General features: G+C 38.7%; 1 protein-coding gene across 1 annotated transcript; it reads left to right on the forward strand.

Moving 5' to 3' along the window:
* The first annotated feature begins 1,491 nt into the window (after positions 1-1,491).
* On the forward strand, positions 1,492-13,785 carry zfand2a.L (zinc finger, AN1-type domain 2A L homeolog). The gene is given in 9 exon segments (NM_001093364.1): positions 1,492-1,503; positions 3,859-3,958; positions 4,339-4,433; positions 4,610-4,741; positions 6,804-6,955; positions 7,710-7,826; positions 8,680-8,740; positions 10,517-10,593; positions 13,485-13,785. Coding segments are annotated over 8 exon segments (789 nt in total). The 5' UTR covers positions 1,492-1,503; positions 3,859-3,903; the 3' UTR covers positions 13,585-13,785.
* The last annotated feature ends 11,189 nt before the right edge of the window (positions 13,786-24,974 follow it).

Below are 24,974 nucleotides of genomic sequence, written 5' to 3' on the forward strand. Positions count from 1 at the left end.
GTGGCTGAAGATAGCACCTGTGAACTCCACTGGACAGAATCTGCACCGAGGGCAGACCTGGACTGGCAATCTGTGGGGTCTGGCATCCCTGAGGGACTGCTATGCCACAGAAAGTGACTATTTAGTGGGCTGGTGGGGGGCTGTTTGGGACTCTCTGTACTTGTAGGGTTGCCACCTTTTCCTAACATTTTTACCGACTGGTGGGGGGCGGGAACAAAAGGGGTTGGACTTTGACGTAAAAGGGGGGATGGCCACATTGCGGCAAAGGCCAGGAGGACATAAGTTACGTTTCCAGTGGATTGGGGGCGGGCCAAGGGGTTTTGTTAAAGGAAAACTATACCCCCAAAACGAATACTTAAGCAACAGATAGTTTATATCATATTAAGTTGCATATTAAATAATCTTATCAAACTGGGATATATATTTAAGTAAATATTGCCCTTTTACATCTCTTGCCTTGAACCACCATTTAGTGATGGTCTGTGTGCTGCCTCAGAGATCACCTGACCAGAAATACTACAACTCTAACTGTAACAGGTGTGGAAGCAAAAGACAGAACTCTGTTAATTGGCTCATGTGACCGAACATGTTTGGTTTGTTTGTGTGCACTGTGAATCGTACAATCCCAGGGGGCAGCCCATATTTTTTAACATGGCTATTTTCTATTTATGATTACCCAATGGCACATACTACTAAAAAAGTATTTTATTATGAAAATGGTTTATTTACATGAAGAAGGGTTTTACACATGAGCTGTTTTATGCAATATCTTTTTATAGAGACCTACATTGTTCGGGGGGTAAAGTTTTCCTTTAAGGGTATTAAAAATTGACCAGAAGCTAAATTGCAGGTAAACTGTTTTTTGTGTCTCAAAACTGTTACAAAGTATCTTATTTGCACCCGTTAGCTGTTCTGTGCTCTCTATTAAAAGCCAATTAAGTGAGAAATATTGTTTCTTTTTCTGGCTGTTCAGTGCAGGGGAAATAGGGACTTTCCAGTACAAATGAGGGACTACAGGTTGAGCTGTCAAAAGAGGGACTATCCCTCCGAAAAAGGAACAGTTGGGAGGTATGAATTTGTTAACAGCAGCCTTTGGCACTGTGCGTGGCCCTTAATTCACACAGAACACCTGAGTATTTTTTTCAGCTATCCGTCTTTATTAATGAACGTAATCACAATAAAATGACTAGAAGAGTCACAACCGTGAACATACATTCAATGGATGTATCTGCCAGTTGGGGAGGAGCTGCCTCTTGTCACGTGCCATATGACGTCTTTGTTATTGTCAATACACAGCCATGCCCGGGACAGGAAGTAGAAGCAGCCGTGGGCCTGAGATGACAAAGCAAGAGAGTTCGGGTCCGGTCTGGAAGTTTCTAGTGGGAGGAGACAGACGGGCCGGTGACTCGGCAATACGGGGCAGTGAGTCAGCAATGGGGAGCGGGTACATAAGGAGAGGCAGGGGGAGGCCCGGAATGAGTATCGAGACGACACCGGCAACAGGTGAGTACGTACGTGCGTGTGTGGATAATGCTTTGCGCTCTCTCAGCAGCCCTCACTGTTACACTTATCAGGCGCCTTGTATATTGGACGCAGACTTGTGCGGTTTAACTTAAGGGGATGGAAGGGTTTTATGTTATTTAAAGGGGCGATTCCCCTTTTAGTTAATTTGTAGTATGTTACAACTTTTCAGCTGGCCTTCATTCGCTTTCAGTTTTTTGCCTCCTCCTTCTGACTCTTCCTGGCTTCCTTCCAAATAGGGGTCACTGACCCCATCTAAAACCAAATGAGCTGTAGGGCTACAAATGTATTTTTTATTGCTACTTTTTATTACTCCTCTTTCTATTCAGGCTTCTTCTATTCATATTCCAGTCTCTTATTCCAATCGCTGCATGGTTGCTAGGGTAATTGAGACCCTAGCAACCCGATTGCTAACATTGCTGGAGAACTTGAACAAAAAAACTTACTTGCCCAGAAACCACAAAACTGAAACCCAATTGCAATTTTTCTCAGACTATTGTTCTATACATCACACTATAATTTAATTTAAAGGTTAACCTTTACATTTATATATAGATATTTTGATTTCTTTTCCATAGGGTTGCTCCATTTTGTGTAATGATCCATACATTATATATATATATATATATATATATATATATATATATATATATATATATATATATATATACACACACACACATTTAATGCTTGCCGGTGAGCGTTGGTTATTTACTTAGTAAACATTACTTATACTTATTATTATTTAGGAAAAGGTTCAGGATCCACTTTCAAAAACACACCTGGAGACCTCTTCAGATAGAACATTTGTGTCCATATCATATAGCAATTATAGTACAGGTATGGGATCTGTTATCCGGAAAGCTCCGAATTACAGAATGGCCATTTCCCATAGACTCCATTTTATCCAATTAATAAAACAGTAGCTTGTACTTGATCCCAACTAAGATATAATTAATCCTTATTAGAGGCTAAACCAGCATATTGGGTTTATTTAATGTTTAGGTCGCCTGGTGACTAATCGCCTCTTTTTTGCGGCGACTAATCTCCCCAAACGCCTTCCCTGACTCTGCGCCGGCTAAAATGGAAAAAAACGCACTAATCACATGCGGAGATTCGTTTTCCGAAGTCGCCTTACGAGGAAACTTCGGGCGACTTCGGAAAACGAATTGCCGCGTGTGATTAGCGCCAGCGTGTTTTCATTTTAGCCGGCGCAGAGTCAGGGAAGGCGTTTGGGGAGATTGGTCGCCAGTCGACCAAATCTCCCCAAACCGCCAGTGTGGCCTAACCCTAAGAGACTGGGTTTATTTCTGCAGATGAAGAACTTTGTTTTTTTTTTTCTTTTTTTCTTCTTGTTGAGTGGGGTGTCGAGCTGTTTCTCAGTGGGTGTTTTTTTTTTTTTTTTCTGACTGCAGTGGGAAGTTTATGGCTAGCCTGCTACAGGAGACTTAACATTAAAAAGCTTTGTGTGCCATAATCCTTATACTTACAGCAATTTATAAATAAAGTTAGACATACATAATCCTTAAAGGGGACCTGTCACCCAGATATAAAAAGCATGAAAACATGAAACCTAATTTTTTTTTTTTTCTCTCTTTTGTATTAAACATCCATACCTGTTATAGATGCAAATTGCTGAGCTGTCAATCAGGCACGGCAGAGAATTACCATTTAGCACTTATTAGATGTCACTGGACTCATATAACCTCACCCTCCTCACTGTCTATAATTGTATAGCCGTGTACATGGGCATTAGGTTCCCGATGTGCGGGAGCTCAACCCACACCCGCCCGCAACCTGGAAAGGGGGGTACGAGGTTGGCCCGAACCCACCCGACCTGCTGGCCTGCACATCACTGATTCTCGTGTATACAACAAGATTTTGGGGTAATACAAAACTTGCCTTAATATCAGTATCAACTAAATGGTGCCTGCCTGCCTGCTGTGATTGTGAATTCCAAAACTGAATGGAATACGATTTAAATAATTTTTATAGTGTAATTAAGTTTATTTTCATTAACCAAACAAAAAAAAGTATTTGGAGTTATTTGTTAGGGTCACAGGTCTGCTAGATAAAATAAATTCTATAAATTCTTTAAATTGACAGTCTAGTTATTTTTAACCTGCACATCAGTTCAGCAGTCTTTCACAGGATAGATCAAAAAGGAAAGATATGAAGGTTGCTATAGGTGATTGCGCTGCAGCAACTAATTAGTTATGTTGGTAAATCAGCCTCTTTGTTTCCTAGTTCTGAACTGATAGAACAGTTGTTGATGTTTATGTGGAACAAGCTGAAACTTCAAAATCTCTCATCTGATAACTGTTTTTTTTTTTTAAGGTTCCCAATCAGTGGAGGGTATTGGCATACCGAATTGTTTGTACAATGGAATTTCCAGATCTAGGGCGTCATTGCTCAGAGACAACATGCAAGCAACTTGGTATGTTGTGAATTGTTTTCTTTTATGGTTTAAATGAGTTAGACATGATCTTATTTATTTAGTGGAGTGAGCCTTTTCTCCTGCCTAACTGTTTAAATAAGGAGGTCTTCTAATGAAGTCACACTTTTGAAAGCCATGTAATGTCTTTGTAATTGACATTATCCTCAGAATTCGTTACTAATGATATTTGCCCTGAACATTTAATTATCTTTCTAATAAATTCATCATACTGTATCACAGTGTATAGAGCATTTGGCTGCATACTCCTAATGCAGTTTGAATTCACCTATAGCTTGCCCTCTGCCTGTGTTGTTTTATTTTAAAGAATCTTTTCTTATATATAGCCTTTAACTTTACATTATCTATTTCGTTTATTACAGATTTTCTTCCCCTAAAATGTGATGCCTGCGAGGAGCTTTTCTGTAAAAATCACATCACATACGACCAACACAAGTGTTCAGCTGCCTACATGAAGGTACATTTGTAGTTTGAAATACTGTCATATAGTTTGTGTGTACAGCTACATGCATTTAATTTGTGAAACTTCTATACAGTGCACTGGGTCAGGGACTGATGTGGATAATGTATAATTTCCTCAAAATATGTATATGATAATTATTCTAACTGGTGATATTTTTTTTTTTTTCTCAGAATGTGCTAGTTCCTGTCTGTCCACTGTGTGGCACTCCAGTTCCAGTTAAGAAAGGAGAAATGGCAGATATTGCTGTTGGTCAACACATTGACAAAAATTGCACCTCAGATCTTTCAAGACCCAAGCAAAAGGTATTTGTCCTCAAATGTCTTTAAAATAAATATGAAAACACGTGGACATTGAATGTCTTAACAGGTGGGGACCAGCTACTCTTAAAAGTACCACGTCGGCAGCTTCTAATTTAAAGCATTTGAAGCTCCGCTCTAGAATAAAAAGTTTGCCTATACTTTTTAAGTAATCATTCTGATTGCCACAGTTGTTTTAAAGGGATATTATAGTGTTATAGTTTTCCTTTACCACTGCTGGTTTTTTATTCTGTCACATTTCAGATGTTTTTCTAGTTTATAATTTGCTTTGCTCAGTTAACCCCACCTACCTCTTTCACTCGTTGTTAAATCAGCCCAAGCAATTCATGCAGGATTGTAGTAAATGTTAGGCTAATGCCACATGGGCTGATCTCTGCCTGCAGAAAAGCGATGCTGCTGATATTAATCCTGTGCTTTTCTGCAGGCCGAGATCTGTCCCCGTGCAGCATTAGCCTTAATACTCAATTCAGATAAGGCGAATGCCACACACAACAGACTTCTGCCTGCAGATATATTAGAGTACATATGTACATTTTTTTTATGTATGCAATTGCAAAAAAATTGCTAGTAAAATACTTACCAGAACATTTTTAGGAAGAAAGCTTAAAGGAATAGTAACACCAAAAATATTAGTGTTTTGTGGTGTGTGGATCCACTAATCCACGTTTAGGGTAAAATAGATAAAAGGAGTGCTAGGTGCGCTGGACAACAGTGTTAAGGTCTCCCAACCTATAAAGAAAAAAGCAATCCCAATGGTATAGTATGTTTGTGCCAGGACCTATTGTATTTAATAAATAAAACTACTCACAAAGGTCTAGCAGTTGTCAAGCCCGTAGGTGTTTAAATTCGGTAAATGCTTGCATCAAAATTTTTTCCTAGTTTCTTCCCTCTAGGAAAAAATTTTGATGCAAGCATTTACCGAATTTAAACACCTACGGGCTTGACAACTGCTAGACCTTTGTGAGTAGTTTTATTTATTAAATACAATAGGTCCTGGCACAAACATACTATACCATTGGGATTGCTTTTTTCTTTATAGGTTGGGAGACCTTAACACTGTTGTCTAGCACTCCTTTTAAATATAATGTACTGTTGCTCTGATGCAACTGGTGTGTTTGCTTCAGGAACACTACTATAGTTTACATAAACAAGCTGCTTTGTAGCAATGGGGGCAGCCATTTAAAGCTGAAAAACGAGAAAAGGCACAGGATACAGCTGATGACTGATAGTATCCCATTGATACTACATAGCATCTCTGTAGTAAATAATGGGATACTACATAGCATATCTGTTATCTACTGTGTATCCTGTGCTTGAATGGCTGCCCGATGGCTACACAGCAGCTTATTTAATATATAAACTACAGTAGTGTTTCTCAAGCAAACACTCCAGTTGTACCAGCACAGAGCAGCAGTACATTATATTGTCATTCCTTTAAAACAATATAATTTAGATTTTACTGTTCCTTTAATGACTAAACTGTCCTTGCAAATAGGTCTTAAAGTGATACCGACACTAAAAATTTTCATTTCAAAATAGGAATCTACATTAAAAGTTTACCTATAGGTCATGTTGATCATTTTTTGCTTAAAGTTCTGCTTTTGTAAGTAATTGTTACTTAAAGTTCCTAAACCTGACTGTTTTGCCAACCTGTCTGTCCTTTCTCAGCCTGTTAGAGTTTCTAATGTTAACCGACTACTGCTGCACAAATATATGGCAGCCCCCTCATAGAGCAACATGGGGGTAAGAAAGGTAATATAAAAGCATCAGGCGAATACTTTTACGGCAAAATTATAAATAGTATTCAATGATAATGTCATGATGGATATAAAAAAAAGATTATTTTCTGGTGTCAGTATCTCTTTAAGCAAATTGAGGCCTTAAACATAAGCACCTTATCAGTCCTGCAATATGTAATGCATCATAGAGATTCCGTTATTACACAAGCAATTACAAATTGATTCTAGAGAAATTAAATGAAAGTTAATCCTATATAATTATTACTCATCCCACCATGTATAGATGTATTGTATTCTTCCTTCCTCAGATTTTCACAAACCGATGCTTCAAGGCAGGCTGCAAAAACAAAGAACTAATGAAAATCATATGTGACCATTGTCACAATAATTTCTGCCTATCTCATAGACATCCTGTGGACCACAACTGTAAAGCAGGAGAACAAGTCCTAAATAAAGCTGGGTAAAGTAATATATATATACCCCTTCTCATTGATATATGCACAGTGTATTGTAGTTCGTTCTCAAGACATCTGTTTGAACTGAATGATGTTCTTTGATGGGAACTTTGTCTAATAGGAGAACTTTGTGTCATCCTGCATAGTCTGCTTGCTTTTTCCTTAAGAGTATTGTTAGCACTTTCTGATATATTCTAAGGAAATAATACCTGGGACATTTTTGATATGTGTCTGTTAAATGAGACATATGTCTTGTTCAACAGAATCCTCCCCTAATATATATGTAATATTGTAGGCTATAAGGAATAATAGATGGTGCTTGTTTTTGTTTTGGTCTAAAATTAATATTGTCTTTAAAAATGGCTTCTATATTGGAGCTCCTAATAGATCTGCTGCAGTCAAACAAGCAAAGACAGGCTTCAGTTTCCTATCAGGTCCACCTAGCTGCTGATTGGTTCTTATCATGCAGCGTCGTGTGCTGCCGGCTTCCCTGTACATCCTGGGAAAGGAGCCAGCAGGAAATGGAATAGATGGGTGGGGCTAGTAGGGTTTTTGCTGAAATATTCAATAAATCAACCCTAAATACTACTCTTTTTCAGCACTTTCCTCCCCTATATTTAAGCTTATAATGCACTGGCACATTCTTGTTATTCACACAATATGTCCACTTTTATTATAAAGTTTGGAGCCACATGTGCGAGAATCTTTTGGGCTCTTTCTATTTCAGCTGCCATTTAACAAACCATTATTTTCTTATAGGTTGGCAGCCCTGAACAGATCTAAAATATCTTCTCAAGATTATAATTCAAAAGGCAATCATACCTCCAATTCCACAAGAAGTAAAGCATCGGAAATTATGAAGTCGAACCAAAAAAGGTATTGACGATTTCCTTTATTTGCATGGTTTTTAAAAGGCCTGTTTAACAGCATTAGAAACCTAATACCTCAATGATCTGTAGCAGCCAAAATACCTTATTCTAGATATGCATTTTAAAAGCTGGTTGGTTTGCTCTGATTTTAAGGGGCGCATATGAAAATATTAAATCCAGTCAATGTTCTGGGTTACTTTCTTTTCTCTTCATTGTTGGCAACACCCACTGTATTCAGTATTGTGGTTCTGGGAAGTCCCTTTTAAGGGAAAACTATACCCCCCAAAAAGAATACTTGTGCAACAGTTTATATCAAATTAAGTGGCATATTAAAGAATCTTACCAAACTGGGATATACATTTAAGTAAATATTGCCCTTTTACATCTCTTACCTTGAACCACCATTTTGGGATGGTCTCTGTGTTGACTCAGATCACCTGACCAGAAATACTACAACTTTTATTGTAATGGGAAGCAGTGTGGAAGCAAAAGACAGAACTCTGTCTGTCCATTGGTTTGTTTGTGTGCACAGTGAATAATACAATCTCAGGGGGGCTGCACTTATTTTTTAAATGGCAGTTTTCTATTTATGATTACCCAATGACACATACTGCCAAAAAAGTGTATCATTATGAAAATGGTTTATTTACATGATGCAGGGTTTTACATTTGAGCTGTTTTATACAATATCTTTTTATAAAGACCTACATTGTTTTAGGGGTATAGTTTTCCTTTAACAAACCACTGTTTGCTCAGTCGTGTGGCAGGTACTCTAGCATATGTCCAGGGTACTCTTGTTCCACCCAGCTATACAGATCATATACGGCCACTGAATCATCAGCACTGTTTTTTCTTTCCAGAAACATTCATCCTGGTTCTGAAGCACCAAAAGGGATCACAGTTGATATCCACAGTGGATTGGTGAGAACATAACATTTTATACTAAATGTCAGTACTACAAATATCTGCCAAAATAAAGGAGTAATGAAGTTTCAAGTGGTGGTGACTTGGAATATTTACAAAGTTACTTTCCTTTGTGGATAGGGACATGTTTAAAAGACTTGTCTAATTTATTTTACCAGTTAGGGACACAACAACTTTGAGTTCTACCCATATAATTATGGATTGGTTTGATGCATCACAAAACAGGCTATAAATCAAATTAATGTAGATAACCTTAAAATGCGTGACATTGTCACCGGGTATAATCCTCCCATGTTCAGGTTCCGGAACAGCAACTGTACTGTACTAAAAATGCACTTGAGAGTAGAACAGTGTAGCGCACAGTCATTGATTCACTGAATGGTGAAACAGGTTGTGTGGTCAGAAATGTCATCCTTCCTGGACAAAATTGATGACAAATTGCTGTATTTTGACAGGATGGAAGTTGACTATATGTGCAGTGTAATGTAACAATGTGTATAAATCCATGTCAAGCCTTATCGTACAAGGCCCACTGGACTGGAGCAGAATTGGAACATAGCATTTCAAAATGCTGCAGCGTTTGTAAAATTGCTACCAGTGATTTCCATCCTGTGTCTTAGTAGCAATTCCAGACTTAAAGGGGTTGTTCACCTTCCAAACCTTGTTCAGTTGTTTTCAGATTGTTCCCCAGGAATTAAGGCTTTTTTTTTTATTTTTTTTCAAATTATTCCAGTTTTTACTGTTTTTTCCAAATCTAAGTTAAACGTTTAATGTCTCTGGTGTTTGAGTCTGACAGCTCCGTAATTCAGGTGCAGATTCTGAATTGTTACAAAATTTACAACATTTAGTTGATCCATTTCTCAACCCCCCCCCCCCCCCAGAGCTGCTTTAGAAGGTGAAAAATGACACTTAACACTTCAATATTAGAAAAACAATCAAGTAATTGGGGGGAAAAAGTCTTTATTTCTGGTGAACTATCTGAAACCAACTGAACTGAAAAAAGTGTTGGAAGGTGAACAACCCCTTTAAAAATAATAAGCATCCTCCAACACTTGGAGGCACATTTTATCAAATTTCGAATTCGTGGGAGTTTTTAAAAACTCCCATAAATTCAAAATTCGACTAATCGAAATTTATTTAAAAAATCTAGTATGATAAATCTCGAAATTCACACATTGAATTGACCTTTATTTATTAAGAAAAAAGCCCGAAAAATAGGGTCAGGCAAACTTCGTAGCTTTCCCCCAAAAACATGTAGTTTTGCGACAAACTGCTGTTTCTTCTGAGTTTTTTTGCGAAGAAACCACCAACTCATTGGATATCGGTACGGACATCCGCGCAAACACTGGGATCTTCCCCATTGATTTATACAGGACCTCGAGAGCTTTTAGATGCCGGGGGTTTTTTTTTCCTTTGAATACGATGAATTTTTTGAGGTTCGGATATTCGGACTTTGATAAATAACCCCCTAAGTGTAACTGGTATACTTTGTGTGTGAATATTTCCTTAATGTCTTGGCCTTTCCCTGATATTTATTTCTTCCACACAGTCAGGATTTTTTTTTTTTTATCTCTGCCAAAAACTATCTAGTTGCAAGGAAAATGTAAATTTTGCCTTGTAAACCAGTACCTTAAAACTGTTGACAAGTCAGCATTTTCATAAGATGTGAAAACGGACTTCAGTTATGTTTCTCTAAATGAGTAGCGATTTGTAAGATTGACCTACTGCTCCTTTTTTTTTTTTTTTTTTTTTTTTTTTTTTTTTTCTGTTTAGAATGAAGATGAAGCTCTAAAGAAGGCTCTGGAACTGTCTTTACTGGAGGCAGGAGTCAACAACGTACTGACGTTAAGGTATTGTAACTGTTAGCAGTTGTATAGATTTCTATAACTGTTGCTTTCTTCTTAAAAACTGTCTGGGTTTTAAACTCGCAGTTTCCATTGGGTGAAAAAAATATATGTTGGCTTATATTTTTTTTTTTTTCTTGAAGTTATGATGAGAGTTCTCTAATGAAACTCCTGTTAACCAGTAAAAATTACTTTAGGCCTTTATTAATCGGTGCAGGAAAATAATCGTTGTTACTATGCAGGTATTGCTATTGTGAGTATAGCATAATAATTATGATGTCTGCTGCCGTTACTGCATTCCTACAGAGGCACCTCATAATTGATAAACTATTATTAAGGTTTATTGATTGTCAGGTGCCTCTATAGGAATGTATTGACAGTAGTGTGTTAAGGTAAGTACATTGGCCTGGTCCTCTTAGGATTCCAATTCATATTGCAGCCTGTAACACATTTAATACTCTCCTGTGGAGAGTATTTCAGCACCTACTTGGCTATGCAGTTACTGTGTGGGTTGCTAAAATGCTCTGTGCAGCACCAGGGCCTTGAGTTCAATTCTGGCTTGGAATAGAATAAGTTTGTATGTCTTTGTGGGTTTTACTTCTGGGTACTCTTGTTTTCCTCCAGCGCCCAAAGAACATAATGGGCAGGTTAATCGGTTCCTGATTAACTTGACCATAGATTGTGTGAATGTAATAGGGACTTCTAATTTCATTGATCTACTAGGGCAGGGATTCATGTGAATTGTATATAATCTCTGTAAAGTGCTGTATAAATATGTCAGAGCTATATAAATAGCAGAAAATAAATACTATTTAAATATGAATCACTTATGCTCTTCATGTAGGTGGAAAACTTTGGGCTCTAGTAATAAAAATAAACTTCTTTCTTAGTCACACAAGCCCGTATCTTTGTGTTGTGGATTTTTTTCCCAACTGTTCCACCCCCCCCCCCCCCCCCGTCTCTCTCACTTATACATCACATTAGTTGGTATAATCACTATTACAATAAAAGGAAGAGAGAGATCTATAATCTATCTAATATATATATATATATATATATATATATATATATATATATATATATATATATATATATATATATATATATATATATATATATATATATATATATATATATATATATATATATATATATATATATATATATATATACATACATACATTCTGCCTAGCAATATATTTTAAACCATGGGTTAAACTGGATGCAGCTCGCTGAAGTGCCTTTAATCCTAGTTAAGGGTTGTTTGATTAATGCATAAAGTTGGCACTGATCACCTTGTTTGACAATGACCTTTATTTTTTCAACAAGAAAAACAGGCTGCTCCAGACTCACCCTTCAGTTTCAATCCACTGCACATAATTATATGCCTAACTGCACAGTAATCATCAGCTCCGGGGTTTTTTCAAGGAAAACTAACCTCAAAAAATTAGTGTTTTAAAGTAATAAAAATATAATGCAGTGTTGCTCTGCACTGGTAAGGGCAGAGAAACACATTCGGATTCGGGGAGATTAGTTGCCCGGCGATAAATCGCCTCTTCTTTAGGGTAACTAATCTCCCCGAACTGGCTCCCGCCGGCTAAAAACCAAAACGCCGGTGGGATGGCAATCTAAGCGTGTGTCTCTGCCCTAAAACTGCTGTTTGTTCAGAAACACTACTATTGTTTATATAAATAAGCTGCTGTGTAGCAATGGGGGCAGCCATACAAAGGAGAAAAGGCTCAGGTTACACAGCAGATAAGCTCTGTAGAACATAAGGAAGTTATCTGTTATCCACTATTTAACCTGTGCCATATAGACTTTTTTCAATTTCCTCCATTGCCTCACAGCAGCTTATTTATATGAACTATAGTATTTTTTTGAAGCAAACGCATCAGTTTTACCAGTGCAGGGCAACCTTACATATATTTTCATTACTTTAAAACACGTGCATTTTTTGCTGTTACTGTTATTTTAAAGCAGGCCTGCTCCGTACAACACCCTGTTCAAACAAAGGAATTCGGCTGTGCTCCAGAATGCAAACTTTATAATGCTTATACCGGCAGTAGGTACTGGAACATTAGGCCAAATGTTTGCATCTGTTGTTTTTGAAGCTGCTGACAGACTTTATTTATTTTAGCCAGTAACCAAACCAGAGAGCCATTGACAATAGAACTGCCTATATAAAGTAATAATCACAGTGCTATAGTATAAGGTGAACTGTTTCAGAAAAACTAGACTGCCCCCCCCCCCCCCATTAGTAGATGGCAGAGGTATAGGAAACACAAGAAATCCTGACAGGATGCAAGTGTGACCTATTGTCCTGAGTGTTCCCTTAAAATCCTGTTTTTACTGTGTAGATTATTTCTCCTGAAAAGAGCAGATTTTCAAAAACATACTCAGTGGGCGATATCGGGCTGATCCGATCGTGGGTTCTGGGCCCAACGTTCGGATCAGAATGGAGGCCATACGTGCAGTCGGATCTCGGGGGAATCCATCAACAAAAAGATGCGGCCGTGATCCAACAGGATTTTTTACTCTGACCAACTTTCAGCTAAATATCGATCGGGGACGCCCATCTGATGGCCCCACACATGGGCCAATAAGCTGCTGCCTCGGTCTGTCAGCAGCTTTTATCAGCCTGTGTAAGGGATGGCTGCAAAGTAAATCTACCCCAGAAGTCTTTGTTACTTCCCCCCCCCCCCCCAAATCATAACAATTTGGGGGAAAAATTGGGAGGTAAAAAATGACATGGTTTACAATGCATTATTTGGTCTGGTTTCCAGATGAGGATTCATTCTTCCCATACCGTTAACCCTATGTGTTAATCTATAAACAACATTTTAAATGCAGAGAGCAAACAGGAAACATTTCTGTAATCCCTTCTGTTTCGTCCTTAGCTCACAGGATGAAGATCTGGAACTAGAGCAGGCTTTAGCTGCCAGCAGAGAGGAATACAGACTGTTTCAGAGGAAAGCTGTTAAAGCCACAGGGAAATGACATGTCTTTAATGTGCATGAATTGAGCATTTTATCTGGCTCTGGTTGTACATTCTGCCTGGATGTCAACAAGTAATGCAGTTACTTAGAAGTATTTTAATGTTTATTTGTAATCGCCTTTTACTACTTGTATTTTCTTGTCATAGGGATTCTTTGTACATACTATAAGCTTCTGTACAGAAGCAATAAAGTACTATTTTTATGATTGTGTTTGTGTAATTTTCATTAACTGCATTGCTGTAAAAAAAAAAAAAAATGCCTGTACACTGAATCATCTTATTTGGTTTGTATGGAAACAAAACTGCTTGTAGCACAAGGGAGTCTTGCTGGTGTCAGAGCTGACTGAGGAAGCAAAGCAGAAGCTCCAGGTGTTTGTATAAACAGCAACAGAGACCAGGACCTTGATTTAGATTCTCTGCTTGGATGTGGGATCAGCGGGCCTAGTGTCCATAAATAAACACACTTTGTAGTAAAATGATCTAATGTTAGACTCTAGAAACTGATAATGTTAATTATTGATAAAGTTACAATTGGGTTGTAACTGGTTACCAGACACAGAGCACACTTTGTACCTGGTATTATAACCTTCCATATTATTATAATTTGTTATGAATTAAAGAAACCAAAATTATGCTTAAAGGGGTTGTTCAACTTGGAGTTAACTTTAAGTATGATGTAGAGAGAGATTTTGCTATTGTTTATTATTTGTGGTTTTGGAGTTATTTAGCTTTTTATTCAGCAGCTCTCCAGTTTACAATTTCAACCATTTGGTTGCTAGGGTCCAAATAACCCACAACCATGCACTGATTTGAATAGGAGAAGCCTGAATAGAAAGATAGCGATTACAATAAATGTGTAGCCTTTGAGATGGGGTCATTGATTCCCATTTGAAAGCTGAAGAGTCAGAAGAAGAAGGCAAATAATTAATAAGCTATCTAAAACAAATACCAAAGATCAATTGAACAGTTGCTCAGAATTGGCCATTTTATAGTATACTAAAAGTTAATGTAAAGCTGAACCACCCCTTTCATTCCTTGTTATATGTGGTAAGACTGTGACAGAATTCAGCCTACTCATCAGCACTTTATCTCCCAGGTAGGGAAAACACAGTGTATCACAGTTCTAATAGGGAAGGAAGCACAACTATTGACACTACATGGGCTGTAGTGAGGTGCGGGTGGGCCCATTAGCCACGGGTCGGGTGGGTTTGGCAAAGCCAGCTTCCAGTGTTTAAGGAGAAGGAAACCCTGTGGGGAAAAAAACTCGGAACCCCCACCCCACGTAGACCCTCCTCCCCCAGGCTAACTGCCCCCCAGGGGAAAAGCCCCATACTTTTATACTTACCCCTAGTCGCAGATTCTGGCAGGGGACTTCACAGCATCCATCTTCCGTGTTCTCGGTAAGCTGACTAGGAGATCGACAATCTCCCGTCAATTTTGGCACATGTGCAGTTGTTGAAAACCGGCAAATAGCTCCAACTGCGCATGCGCCTCCCAGTCAGCTTCTCGCAGTGGACTTCACAGCATCCATCTTCCAGGTCCTCGGTAAGCTGACTGGGCGGTGCGGTTGGAGCACTATGCCGGTTCTCAACAACTGCGCATGCGCACAAATTGACGGAGATTGACTTGATTGACGTTCTATTACAGCTGCCTAATATATGTAACATTGAGCCACTTGGTATTTGTTAATGTACAGTACCTGGGTATATTGGATATTATTGTGCTCAGATAACATGGGTGGAGATCAGCATTGCACAATGTTATGGTGCAACACATGGCTGTAATAGAGGCAATGGTGACCATAATGAACTTTCTAGTTTTGCCTATTATGTAGCAATATGGTGAGTTTAGTTGCATGTGGAAGATTTTACCAATGCCAGGAGCATAGGTGCTAAAGTTCGAAGAGGCCTTAATTTGGGCCCATCCTTGCACCTCCACCTTTGCAAATTAATGTGTTGTGTTGCCTAGTTTTAAAAAAATAGGTTTGAGGCAGTTCTTGTACTTTTGCAATGCATATGAATATGGTGGTTACATTGCATATGACAATATAACCACTGGGTCAGACTGGGCTGGTGGGAAACCGGGAAAAAACCTGGTGGGCCCTGCCGGCCCAGACCCACTGTATAACCACACATATACATGCACATTGGCAACTCTAATTTAGGTTCATCTGAGGAGTTGATAATAACAAGGTTAGATTGTCAGCTCTTGTGAACTGAACCCCCTTTTATCCTCTTACTCCTATGTGAAGGTATTGTAAAACCCTGTATTGTTATAAATAAAAGCGCTGTGTAACTTGCAGGCGCTGTAGAAATAAATAATGGCAATGATGAATAAGAAGGTATATTTATACAACTAGGCCAGATGTAAAGGGATTGAGGTTCAATGAATTAATAGGGCATAGCAAATATATATATCCTGGTTATACCAAATGTAGGTGATCTTCCCAGGCAACTTATCAATTGGCCTTCATTTTTTCTTTTTTATCGTTTTTAATTACTTGCTTCCTTCTTCTGACTCTTTCCAGCTTTCTTTTTTATCATTTTTTAATTATTTGCCTTCTTCTGACCTTTTCCAGCTTTCAAATAGGTGAGTCACTGACCCCTTATAGAAAACATGCTCTGTAAGGCTACAGATTTATTGTACTTGCTACTTTTTATTGTACTTGCTACTCGTCTTTCGATAGGCCTCTCCTATTCATATTCCAATCTCTTATTCAAATCAATGCCAAATCAATGGGCCCTAGCAACCAGATTGCTAGAATTGCAAATTGAAGAGGCCGCTTAATAAAAATCTAAATAATTTAAAAACCACAAACTAATTAGAAATTGTCTTGCTACATCATACTAAAAGTGTATTTAAAGGTGAACAACCCCTTTAAGTCTACTACAAAATGATTTAAACATTAAATAGACCCAATGGGATTGTTTTGCCTCCAATAAGGATTAATTGTATCCAGTACAAGGTACTGTTTTATTAATACAGAGAAAAAGGAAATCATTTTTAAAAATTACAATTATTTGATAAAAATGGAGTCAATGACCTGACCACGCATTATATATATAAGTTATACCTCTGTAAATTAACCCTTATATAAACATCCAGGTAGCTTTGACAAAGTGTATTCTCCTTCAAAGGCTTTTCATGTTGGTATCTATGGAATGTCTGTTTTCATGAAATGAATTCTTTTCATGGGTTTGTTCCTGCTGGGGGGCATATTCATGTGGTGAAATCTGTGTGCAGACACGGAAAGACAACAGGCAGATTATGCAGGTTCCTACTTTAGGATCTGTGTCATTTACATGCTTGTGTAATTGGACTACACATAGTGTTCTGGCGCCTTGCAGGTCTTATGTGTTCTCTGAGGGTTGTCAGGTGGGCTGATGATGGAACGGTGATAAAAAAGGAAACCATCAATAAATCTCACCCTTGACAAAAAGTGAGTGCCGCTGCGGGTCTTTGGTGTTGCCACTCAGTAAACATGCAGTGCTGTGTAGATCAACCAATGCTAAAATCTAAGAGCAGAGACACACACTCAGATTCGGGGGAATTAATCTGCCCCGAACTGCCTCCCATCGGGTAGAATCTAAATCACCGGCAGGATGGCACTTGGATCGCTTCGTTTTCTGAAGTCACCCGAAGTTTCCTCATGAGGCAACTTCGGAAAACGAAGAGCAACAATTGCCATCCCGCTGGCGATTTACATTCTAGCTAACGGGAGGCAGTTTGGGGAGATTAGTTGCCCTGAAGAAGAGGAGATTTATTGCTGGTCGACTAATCTCCCTGAATCTGAGCGTGTGTCTCTGCCCTAAAGGTCGCCATACACAGGCAGATATAAGCTGCTGAGAGATTTTCAGCAGCTTATTGCCCAGTGTATGAGGCCCTCTGATGCACAGCCGGGCCAAGCCGACCAGGCACTCTAGGCAACCCAGCCAGCCACTTCTTACCCCCCTCCACCGTGTGTGCACACATGTGAATGCGCGGGGCCACAATAACGGGAGAGCAACAGAGGGGAGGGCAAGGGTGGGGTGAGCAATTGAAGCGATGGCAGAAGACAGAGGCAATGAACATGAACTAGGGGTAGACAAGAAGACCGTTTAATAGGTATTTGGCCAGCGCCCCCTATTGTTGCCTCCAAGGCAGGTACCTCTTCTGCCTACCCCTAGTTCCGGCCCTGCTCTAATGGCACCATTAGATACCTGATTAACTAAAACAAGGAATCCATGACAATGATCAAGTAAAACAGCAACACAAGCATTAAACATATTTATTCATCTCACTTCATCAAATTCTATATTTCTATTTATTGGGGTCCCCCTCAACTATCAGTATCAAAAGGTCACTTGCCTCTTCTCTCTGAGAAACCTCAATGCGTGCACAGCTCCACAACACTACACAAGCATGTCAATTATATAGAACCCAAAGTAACTACCTGCATAATCTGCTTGTGATCTCTCCAAGACTCCAAAAACCATTCCAAGCATATTTCACAGCAGTCAAATGCCTGCAAGCATTAACAAACCCTTGGAAATGTTTTGTTTCACAAAAGCAGACGTTCCGCACGACATGTAACAAACTTACCAAGGCAGTGCTATCTAGACATATACACAGGGGCTAAAAAAGGTGTAGATATGCAATGATATCCATTGAGGTTTCCCAAGCTCCCTCCACACACATATGATGAGAAGCTGATGACTGATCAGAACAAGATCAGAGTTTGCCAAGGTCAATTATTGTGTTTGGTCTTGAATTTGGGTAAAAGAACAGACCATTTCTGGCTAGCTGTGGTATATAAAAACAGACCCCAGACCATGTGGCCTCCCGCTTTATGTACCAATAATAAAAACAGACCCCAGACCATATAGCCCCCCGCTTTATGTACCAATAATAAAAACAGACCCCAGACCATGTGGCCCGCACTTTTTGTGGTACCAAAATAACAGACCTCAGATCAGGATCAGCAGAGTTGCTATCAGCGTGAAGAGCATCCAAACGAGCGGCCGTTCCCTTGGAGATCAACCTAGAAACTGAAGCTGCAGTCCTGATGCAGTCCCGATGATTTGGTTGCTATGTGACGTCACTTCCGGAAGTGATGTCACGAACATGGAAGTCGGGTCACGAAGACCTATTTCACACAAATGTGTAAAAAAACACAAGAATGGTGTTTGTAAGAAATTTTAATACATCTAGCAAACAGATTGAGCATATCAGATTAGTCGCCTTGAAGAAGAGGCGGTTTATCGCCAGGCGGCTAAATCTTCCCGAATCTGATTGTGTGTCTCTGCCCTTAGCAGGATCTGAGTAAGAGAAGCCAGCTTGGGCAATGATTAACCAGAGGAAGCACTACTTAAGGGGCAAGGAACCAATAGGAAGGAGTACTTTATTGATGGACAGGCAGGGGGGGAATCTTTGTTTCTAAACAAAACCCGCACTTAAATGATGTCAATAGTTGATTCGAAGGATGTCAATAGTTGATTCGAAGGATTTACTCGTTCGATCGAACAGTTTTACTTCGACCGCAAATGGGCAAATTCGATGTAAAAAAGCTTCGACTTCGACAGTCGATGGTCGAATTTCGAAGTATTTACCACTTTGAAATTCGACCCTTGAAAATCTGCCCCTCAGATGTGGGGAGATTTGTCACACGGCAACTGACACTCCGGGCCGGGGCTCCTATCAGCAGAAAACTGCACTGGCCCAGAGTTCTTCCAGTGAGTACTACGGAGCGATCCTCTTCCTGCTTCTTCACTCTTCAAATTTCCCAGGGCAGAGGCATGCGCAGTAGAACGAAATTAGCTTTTTCATTAAGTTCAGCTTTTTGATCTACTGTGCATATGCGCACCGCAAGAATAAAGAAGAAGCAGAAAGAGGCTCCATGGTGCTCACTGGAATAACCCTGGGCTGGTGCTCCTATCAGTAGAAAACTGCACTGGCCCAGGGTTATTCCTGTGAGCACCGCAAAGCGATGGTCTTCCTGCTTCTTTCTTCTCGTCAGGTAAATTGTCAGGTCAAGTAAGTAAATACAATCTTTTGGGGGTGCCTAGCTTTTATAATATACAACATTTCTGCCCTACTTTTTAGTTAAGCTTTAGTTTTCCTCTGGAAATATTTTCATTGTTTTCTTTGCCAGATTTTCTTGCCGTCCTAGTAATTCCAGGACACTTGGTTGTTGGAAATATGTCCGTGTTGATGTCAGTGCTCATACAAACAACAGAAGAGTAATGTCTTTCCTTTATTAGCAAGAGGAAATGGGAAGATTACATTGTGCTGTTTCAGAGAATAACTAATAGAGGCCTGATATGGCAACGGGACAGTAAGTCTCTTTCTTAAAAGGGCAATATAAACCCCCGATGAACACAAGCCAACTATAGAGAACTAATACTGAAAATATGTCCTGTCTGTTCTTTTAAGCAAAAAAATAAGATTTATTTTTCAAATTTTTTTCATTATTTCAGCACTTAAAGATTTTGGTTTAACCCTTCCCCACCTACTGGAATCTTGTGGGTGGGAATCTGGAATCTTGCAGAGTGCTCCCCAAAGGGAAATTAATCAGCCAGTAAATAATGATAACAACAGATGAATGAGGGGTTTCTGTATAAAACAGCATGACTAAATGAGAGACAAACTGCCATTTGCAGTGGATTCTGGATAGGTTAACTGGTACTTAATACTTTTCATTGTGGGTTTTACAGTTGTGTTAAGGGAAAATAATGGGACTTTTGTGTTTTTAACATAGCTTAATAATGATAATTAAACATAGTATTCAGGTTTCTATAATTTGAGAAACTAGCATGAAACTAACTGAATTCGCCAACATCTAAGCAATGAACAAAACTTGTTTGGTCTGAATATTCAGCCCCTGGGCCCAAGGGTGGGTCACATTAGGGGCCGGTGAGAGTGATTGGCTGCAGTCTGCATCCAAGGCCATATGCAGTTCTCAACCAACAAGATATTCTGCCATGGTCAATCGCATATTGATTGGAAAGGTGATTGTTTTGGATCCATACATGCAGTGATTAGCAACCTATTCAGTCAAGGGAGACCTACTTCCTACTCTGTCTCTTATCACATGATACTTAATCTATGTATATTTATACTTATTTGGTTTTTATCATAATGCTTGTCTTTCCTGTATGTCCCTTTCGACATTGTAATACTGTACAGTGCTGCATATCATAGTAGTGCTTAGTGATGAGCAAATCTGTCCTATGTTGCTTCTCCAAAAAAAAATCACTAAACCACAGTAAAATTTGAGAAATGCAAGCTAATGGGTGGTTTTTTTTCATACAGAATACATTGGAGTCAGTGGGAGTTTTCCTGGCGCAAAATACATTGAAATCAATGGGCATCACATTTTTATACGGCAAAAATGTTTGCATTTTGCGCAAACATTTTTGCCGTATAAAAATGTGATGCCCATTGTTATCAATGTATTTTGCACCAGAAAAACGCCCACTGACTCCAATGAAGGATTTTGATGTGAATCCATGCCGTAATCCAGTGCATCTGGGGGCATGGTTGTATAAAATAGGGTAAGCTCCCTTCATGCCTGAGGGCAGATGCACTAAAGGACGAATTTTTGCCTGTGAAGGCTCCACCACACTTCGTCAGGCGCAAATTCACTACCACTACGCAAATTCACTAAAATTGAAAGTTGCATCTCTGTAGCCGAACACGTTAATTCGTCAGTGCAAGCATTTCATAGCGAACTTTCGCTATCGTTCATTTCTGCCTAGCTAACTAACTTTGTTAGTACTCTTACACTTAGGTCAACTTAATAGGGTGGGTACATATAAGTCATATATATGTCTTTATTAGATATGTTGGCGCAAATGCTTGAAGTGGCTACTTATTATTACAAATGTCCAAGGAAGCAAAACAAAGACAAAAGAGATCCTCTAATGTCCTAGACATGAGCCCACCCTAAAAACAAATGTGCCATGCCCCACAAATGGTTGGAAAAAAAATGTTAACACAAAAATCTTTAATAGTTGGAACTTTTGAAGGCAATCCAGCTTTAAAAGTATAAGAAAAACACCATAGCTTTTTAAAATTTTATGATTTTCCGCCTACAGGATATGATGTCAGTGACATAAGATTGAGGAGGATGTAGCTTCATCTTATCAGTTCACCTGGTCTAAGATGGCGAAGGAAACAGGTAGGTAACGCTCTGTAAAATTCGTGCTTTAATGAATTTGCAGAGTAATGATCGTTCGTCTAAGTAAAAATACGCCTGGTGATAGGCCGAGAAACTGTGCTAGCAATGGTCTCTTTCACTAGCAAATTGTCCTCTACACCTTTTAGTAAACTGCCATTGTCCCAGAGATTGAGATTTCTGGTGAATTTTTGCTAGCAGGCCACTATGCCCTTTAGTAAATCTGCCTCTTAGTCTTTTTGCCTCTTTGTGGTACTGTTTAGCCCGGTGCAAGGTACAGGTGATGATGTTGATTGCTAGGTCTGAAGGACCCAAGTAGTTCCAAAAACTTGCATTTTGTAATCTAGTAAATTAGCCAATAGAAGGTTTCACCTAGTCTATATTTTGTTTTGGTCTATGGCTAACAGAGTACAACACTTTACTAATGTTAATGGCCTTCTGTTTTGTTGCCATTCTGTGCCAATACAAGTTGCGTATCTCATTACTGTCCTAAGGCTTCACATTCATTTATATAATGTACTGTTATATCTATTGTGCTGTGTTCCCCTAAGCTTAAATGTTAACAAAAAGAAGCAAGACAGGTTTCACTGTCAGAGAGCAATGGCACACATGAAATATTAATCATACCATCAGAGTTCGTACCTTTTGAAATATGAAACACCTTTAGTTGGTTAAAGGGGAAATGTCTTATTTGTATTTCAATATAATCCTTAGGCATCTTGAAAGTTTATTGTATCTGAACATATCTAGTCTAGTTGTCCTGTTCTCTTTAGGAAAGTGAAGGAACCTTGTTCATTTATCCTTCTTATAATTATTGTTGTTATTTTTAATAATAAATTATAAAAAACCTTTAAACCTATATAAACCAATGATGAGACAAAGTTATTACACACAATTGTATGGACCAATTGCGTGGATCAGGAATGCCAGCTGATCCTGAGCACATCTTTGAGACATATATTTATACCCTTTCAACATTACTAATTACAATTTTGTCAAAAAGAAAAATTGAACACCTGTAATATGATCCAAGTATAAGAGAAGGAAGAGGAACTCCAGCAGTATTACTGCAAACAACTTTTTATTCCAGGCAGTGGAAAACACAACAGGTTTCGAGTTCAATACCCTTTATCAAGTGAAAGATAAAGTGTATAAAAGTTTTAAAAGCTCTTTTTAAATTTAAATCTTTTTACCTATTTTTACCAACAAAGAAAGTACTGAAGGTTTTCCTTTTTTGCTTCCTATAGAAATTGGGGCAGCTGGCTATCCGGTGAAGTACCTTAGGGGTCTTCTCTTATTTTTGGGGGGCATTGGAATTCATTACCCTTTCTATTCCTAAAGGTTGCTGGAATTGTAGTCTTATCGTTTAGATAGCTCTCCGTCAGACAGCTTAAAATAATATCACGACTACAGTCCAGTATACATTGACTGTCTTTGCTTTGTGGTGTCCCTAAGGGCTCTTACACATGAGCGTTCTGACCTGCGCTCCCCTGCGTTCCGTTTTTCGGCGTTCAGCCGCAGGGGAGCGCAGGAATAGACGCATGTCATTATTTCAAATGGGGCTGTACTCACTCAGGCGCGTGTAGGCGCCGAACGCAGGAAAAATGCAGCATGTTGCGTCTCAACCTGCGTTCGGCGCCTACACGCGCCTGAGTGAGTACAGCCCCATTTGAAATAATGACATGCGTCTATTCCTGTGCTCCCCTGCGGCTGAACGCCGAAAAACGGAACGCAGGGGAGCGCAGGTCAGAACGCTCATGTGTAAGGGCCCTAAGATAGAAAAATTGAGATAGGGATCTTGGGACAGCTCCACCATCTATAATTTCTCTTTTCCATCTATTTCAATGAATTCAAGCGCTCCAGGAAATTAATTACCCTTTTTACTTTTATCTGATCATCTATTTCATTCGTGTGGCATATCTTAATGAATTATAGGAAATTTGTATTAATTAATTGAGGCACCTGAGACTTTATATTTATTAAATATCAATACCAAGGATAGATATATTCTCCGGGTGTTGGAAGCACTTGCAATTTTTATTTATTAAGGAATCACTTTCTCTTATTTAGTTACTAATAACCTTTAAGGAATACAATGGTGAATTAATTCATGGAGATAATAACTCATTACTAGGCACGCAGCACTTTATCATTTATTGAATTATCATATAATACAGATAATAGAAGCAATTTTGTTTGTATTGATTTAGCGTTTATTATAGAACAATTAATTTAAAATTGATTTGAAGGGTTGCAAGTTAATGAATTGATTTCACGAACCTTATGGCTTTATAATTATTTATCTAGGAATATACGGGGTACTTTCTATCTTTTCCTTCCAATTACAATTTTGTACAATTGATTGGATAGATTTTAATGTGCTACATTAACGTGGCACACTTGAATATTGCTCAGGCTACTGAATATGCATACCTTAGGATGTACCTAGGTCAAAGCTTAAATATAAATATATGTGAAGGTATACATAGGACTACTTATAAGGAAAGCAAAACCCTGCTAAAAATTTTTAACCCTTACAACCTGTAGATACTTTGGCTGCCCTAGGAACCAGTATTATGGAAATACAGTTGTGCATGGGGATATGTCTTGTCTTCATTCATTTAAAAAAGTTAATTGTTTTTTATTTTGACATGTGATGTCTATAAATTTAAAGTATGTTGACTTAAACAGCATTCTGCTTAAACAAATGCAGGCATCAACAGAGTCAACAAACCTGTTTATCCCCTAGGCCTCATTGACCCATAAAACCAAAGGATAATTATTTAAAGAAGGTTAAAACCATCATTTTCATTAAATAACCATGATGTGAGATGACCCTTTTCCTGCCCACTGATGTTATGGTGGAAATTTTTCTTGTTACTCTTTCTAAGCAGTTAAACAAGATTACCAAAAGTATGTGGACACCTTCCTCTCTTGAAACCAAGGGATTAATTTGAAGTTTATCCTCCCTTTGCTGCTATAACAGACTCTACTCCTCTGGGAAGCCTTTTCACTAGATGCTAGACATTTAACAGATAGTTCTAGAGCTGGCTTGGCTTCTAGAGACAGTGTGGAATGCAGCAGAAAGTGGCTGTTCCAACTGAGAATATTTAGAAGGAAGATTTTAGAATGTCTGTCTGGATACTTTTGGGCAAAAATATGTTCTAATAATTCTTCACCATATGTATGTATGTGTAACAGGTGGATGGGTTAGGGTTTGCCTCAACCTTCCTTGGG

Source organism: Xenopus laevis, chromosome 9_10L, assembly GCF_017654675.1.
Source record: "Xenopus laevis strain J_2021 chromosome 9_10L, Xenopus_laevis_v10.1, whole genome shotgun sequence".
In the NCBI taxonomy this organism is placed as follows: domain Eukaryota; kingdom Metazoa; phylum Chordata; class Amphibia; order Anura; family Pipidae; genus Xenopus; species Xenopus laevis.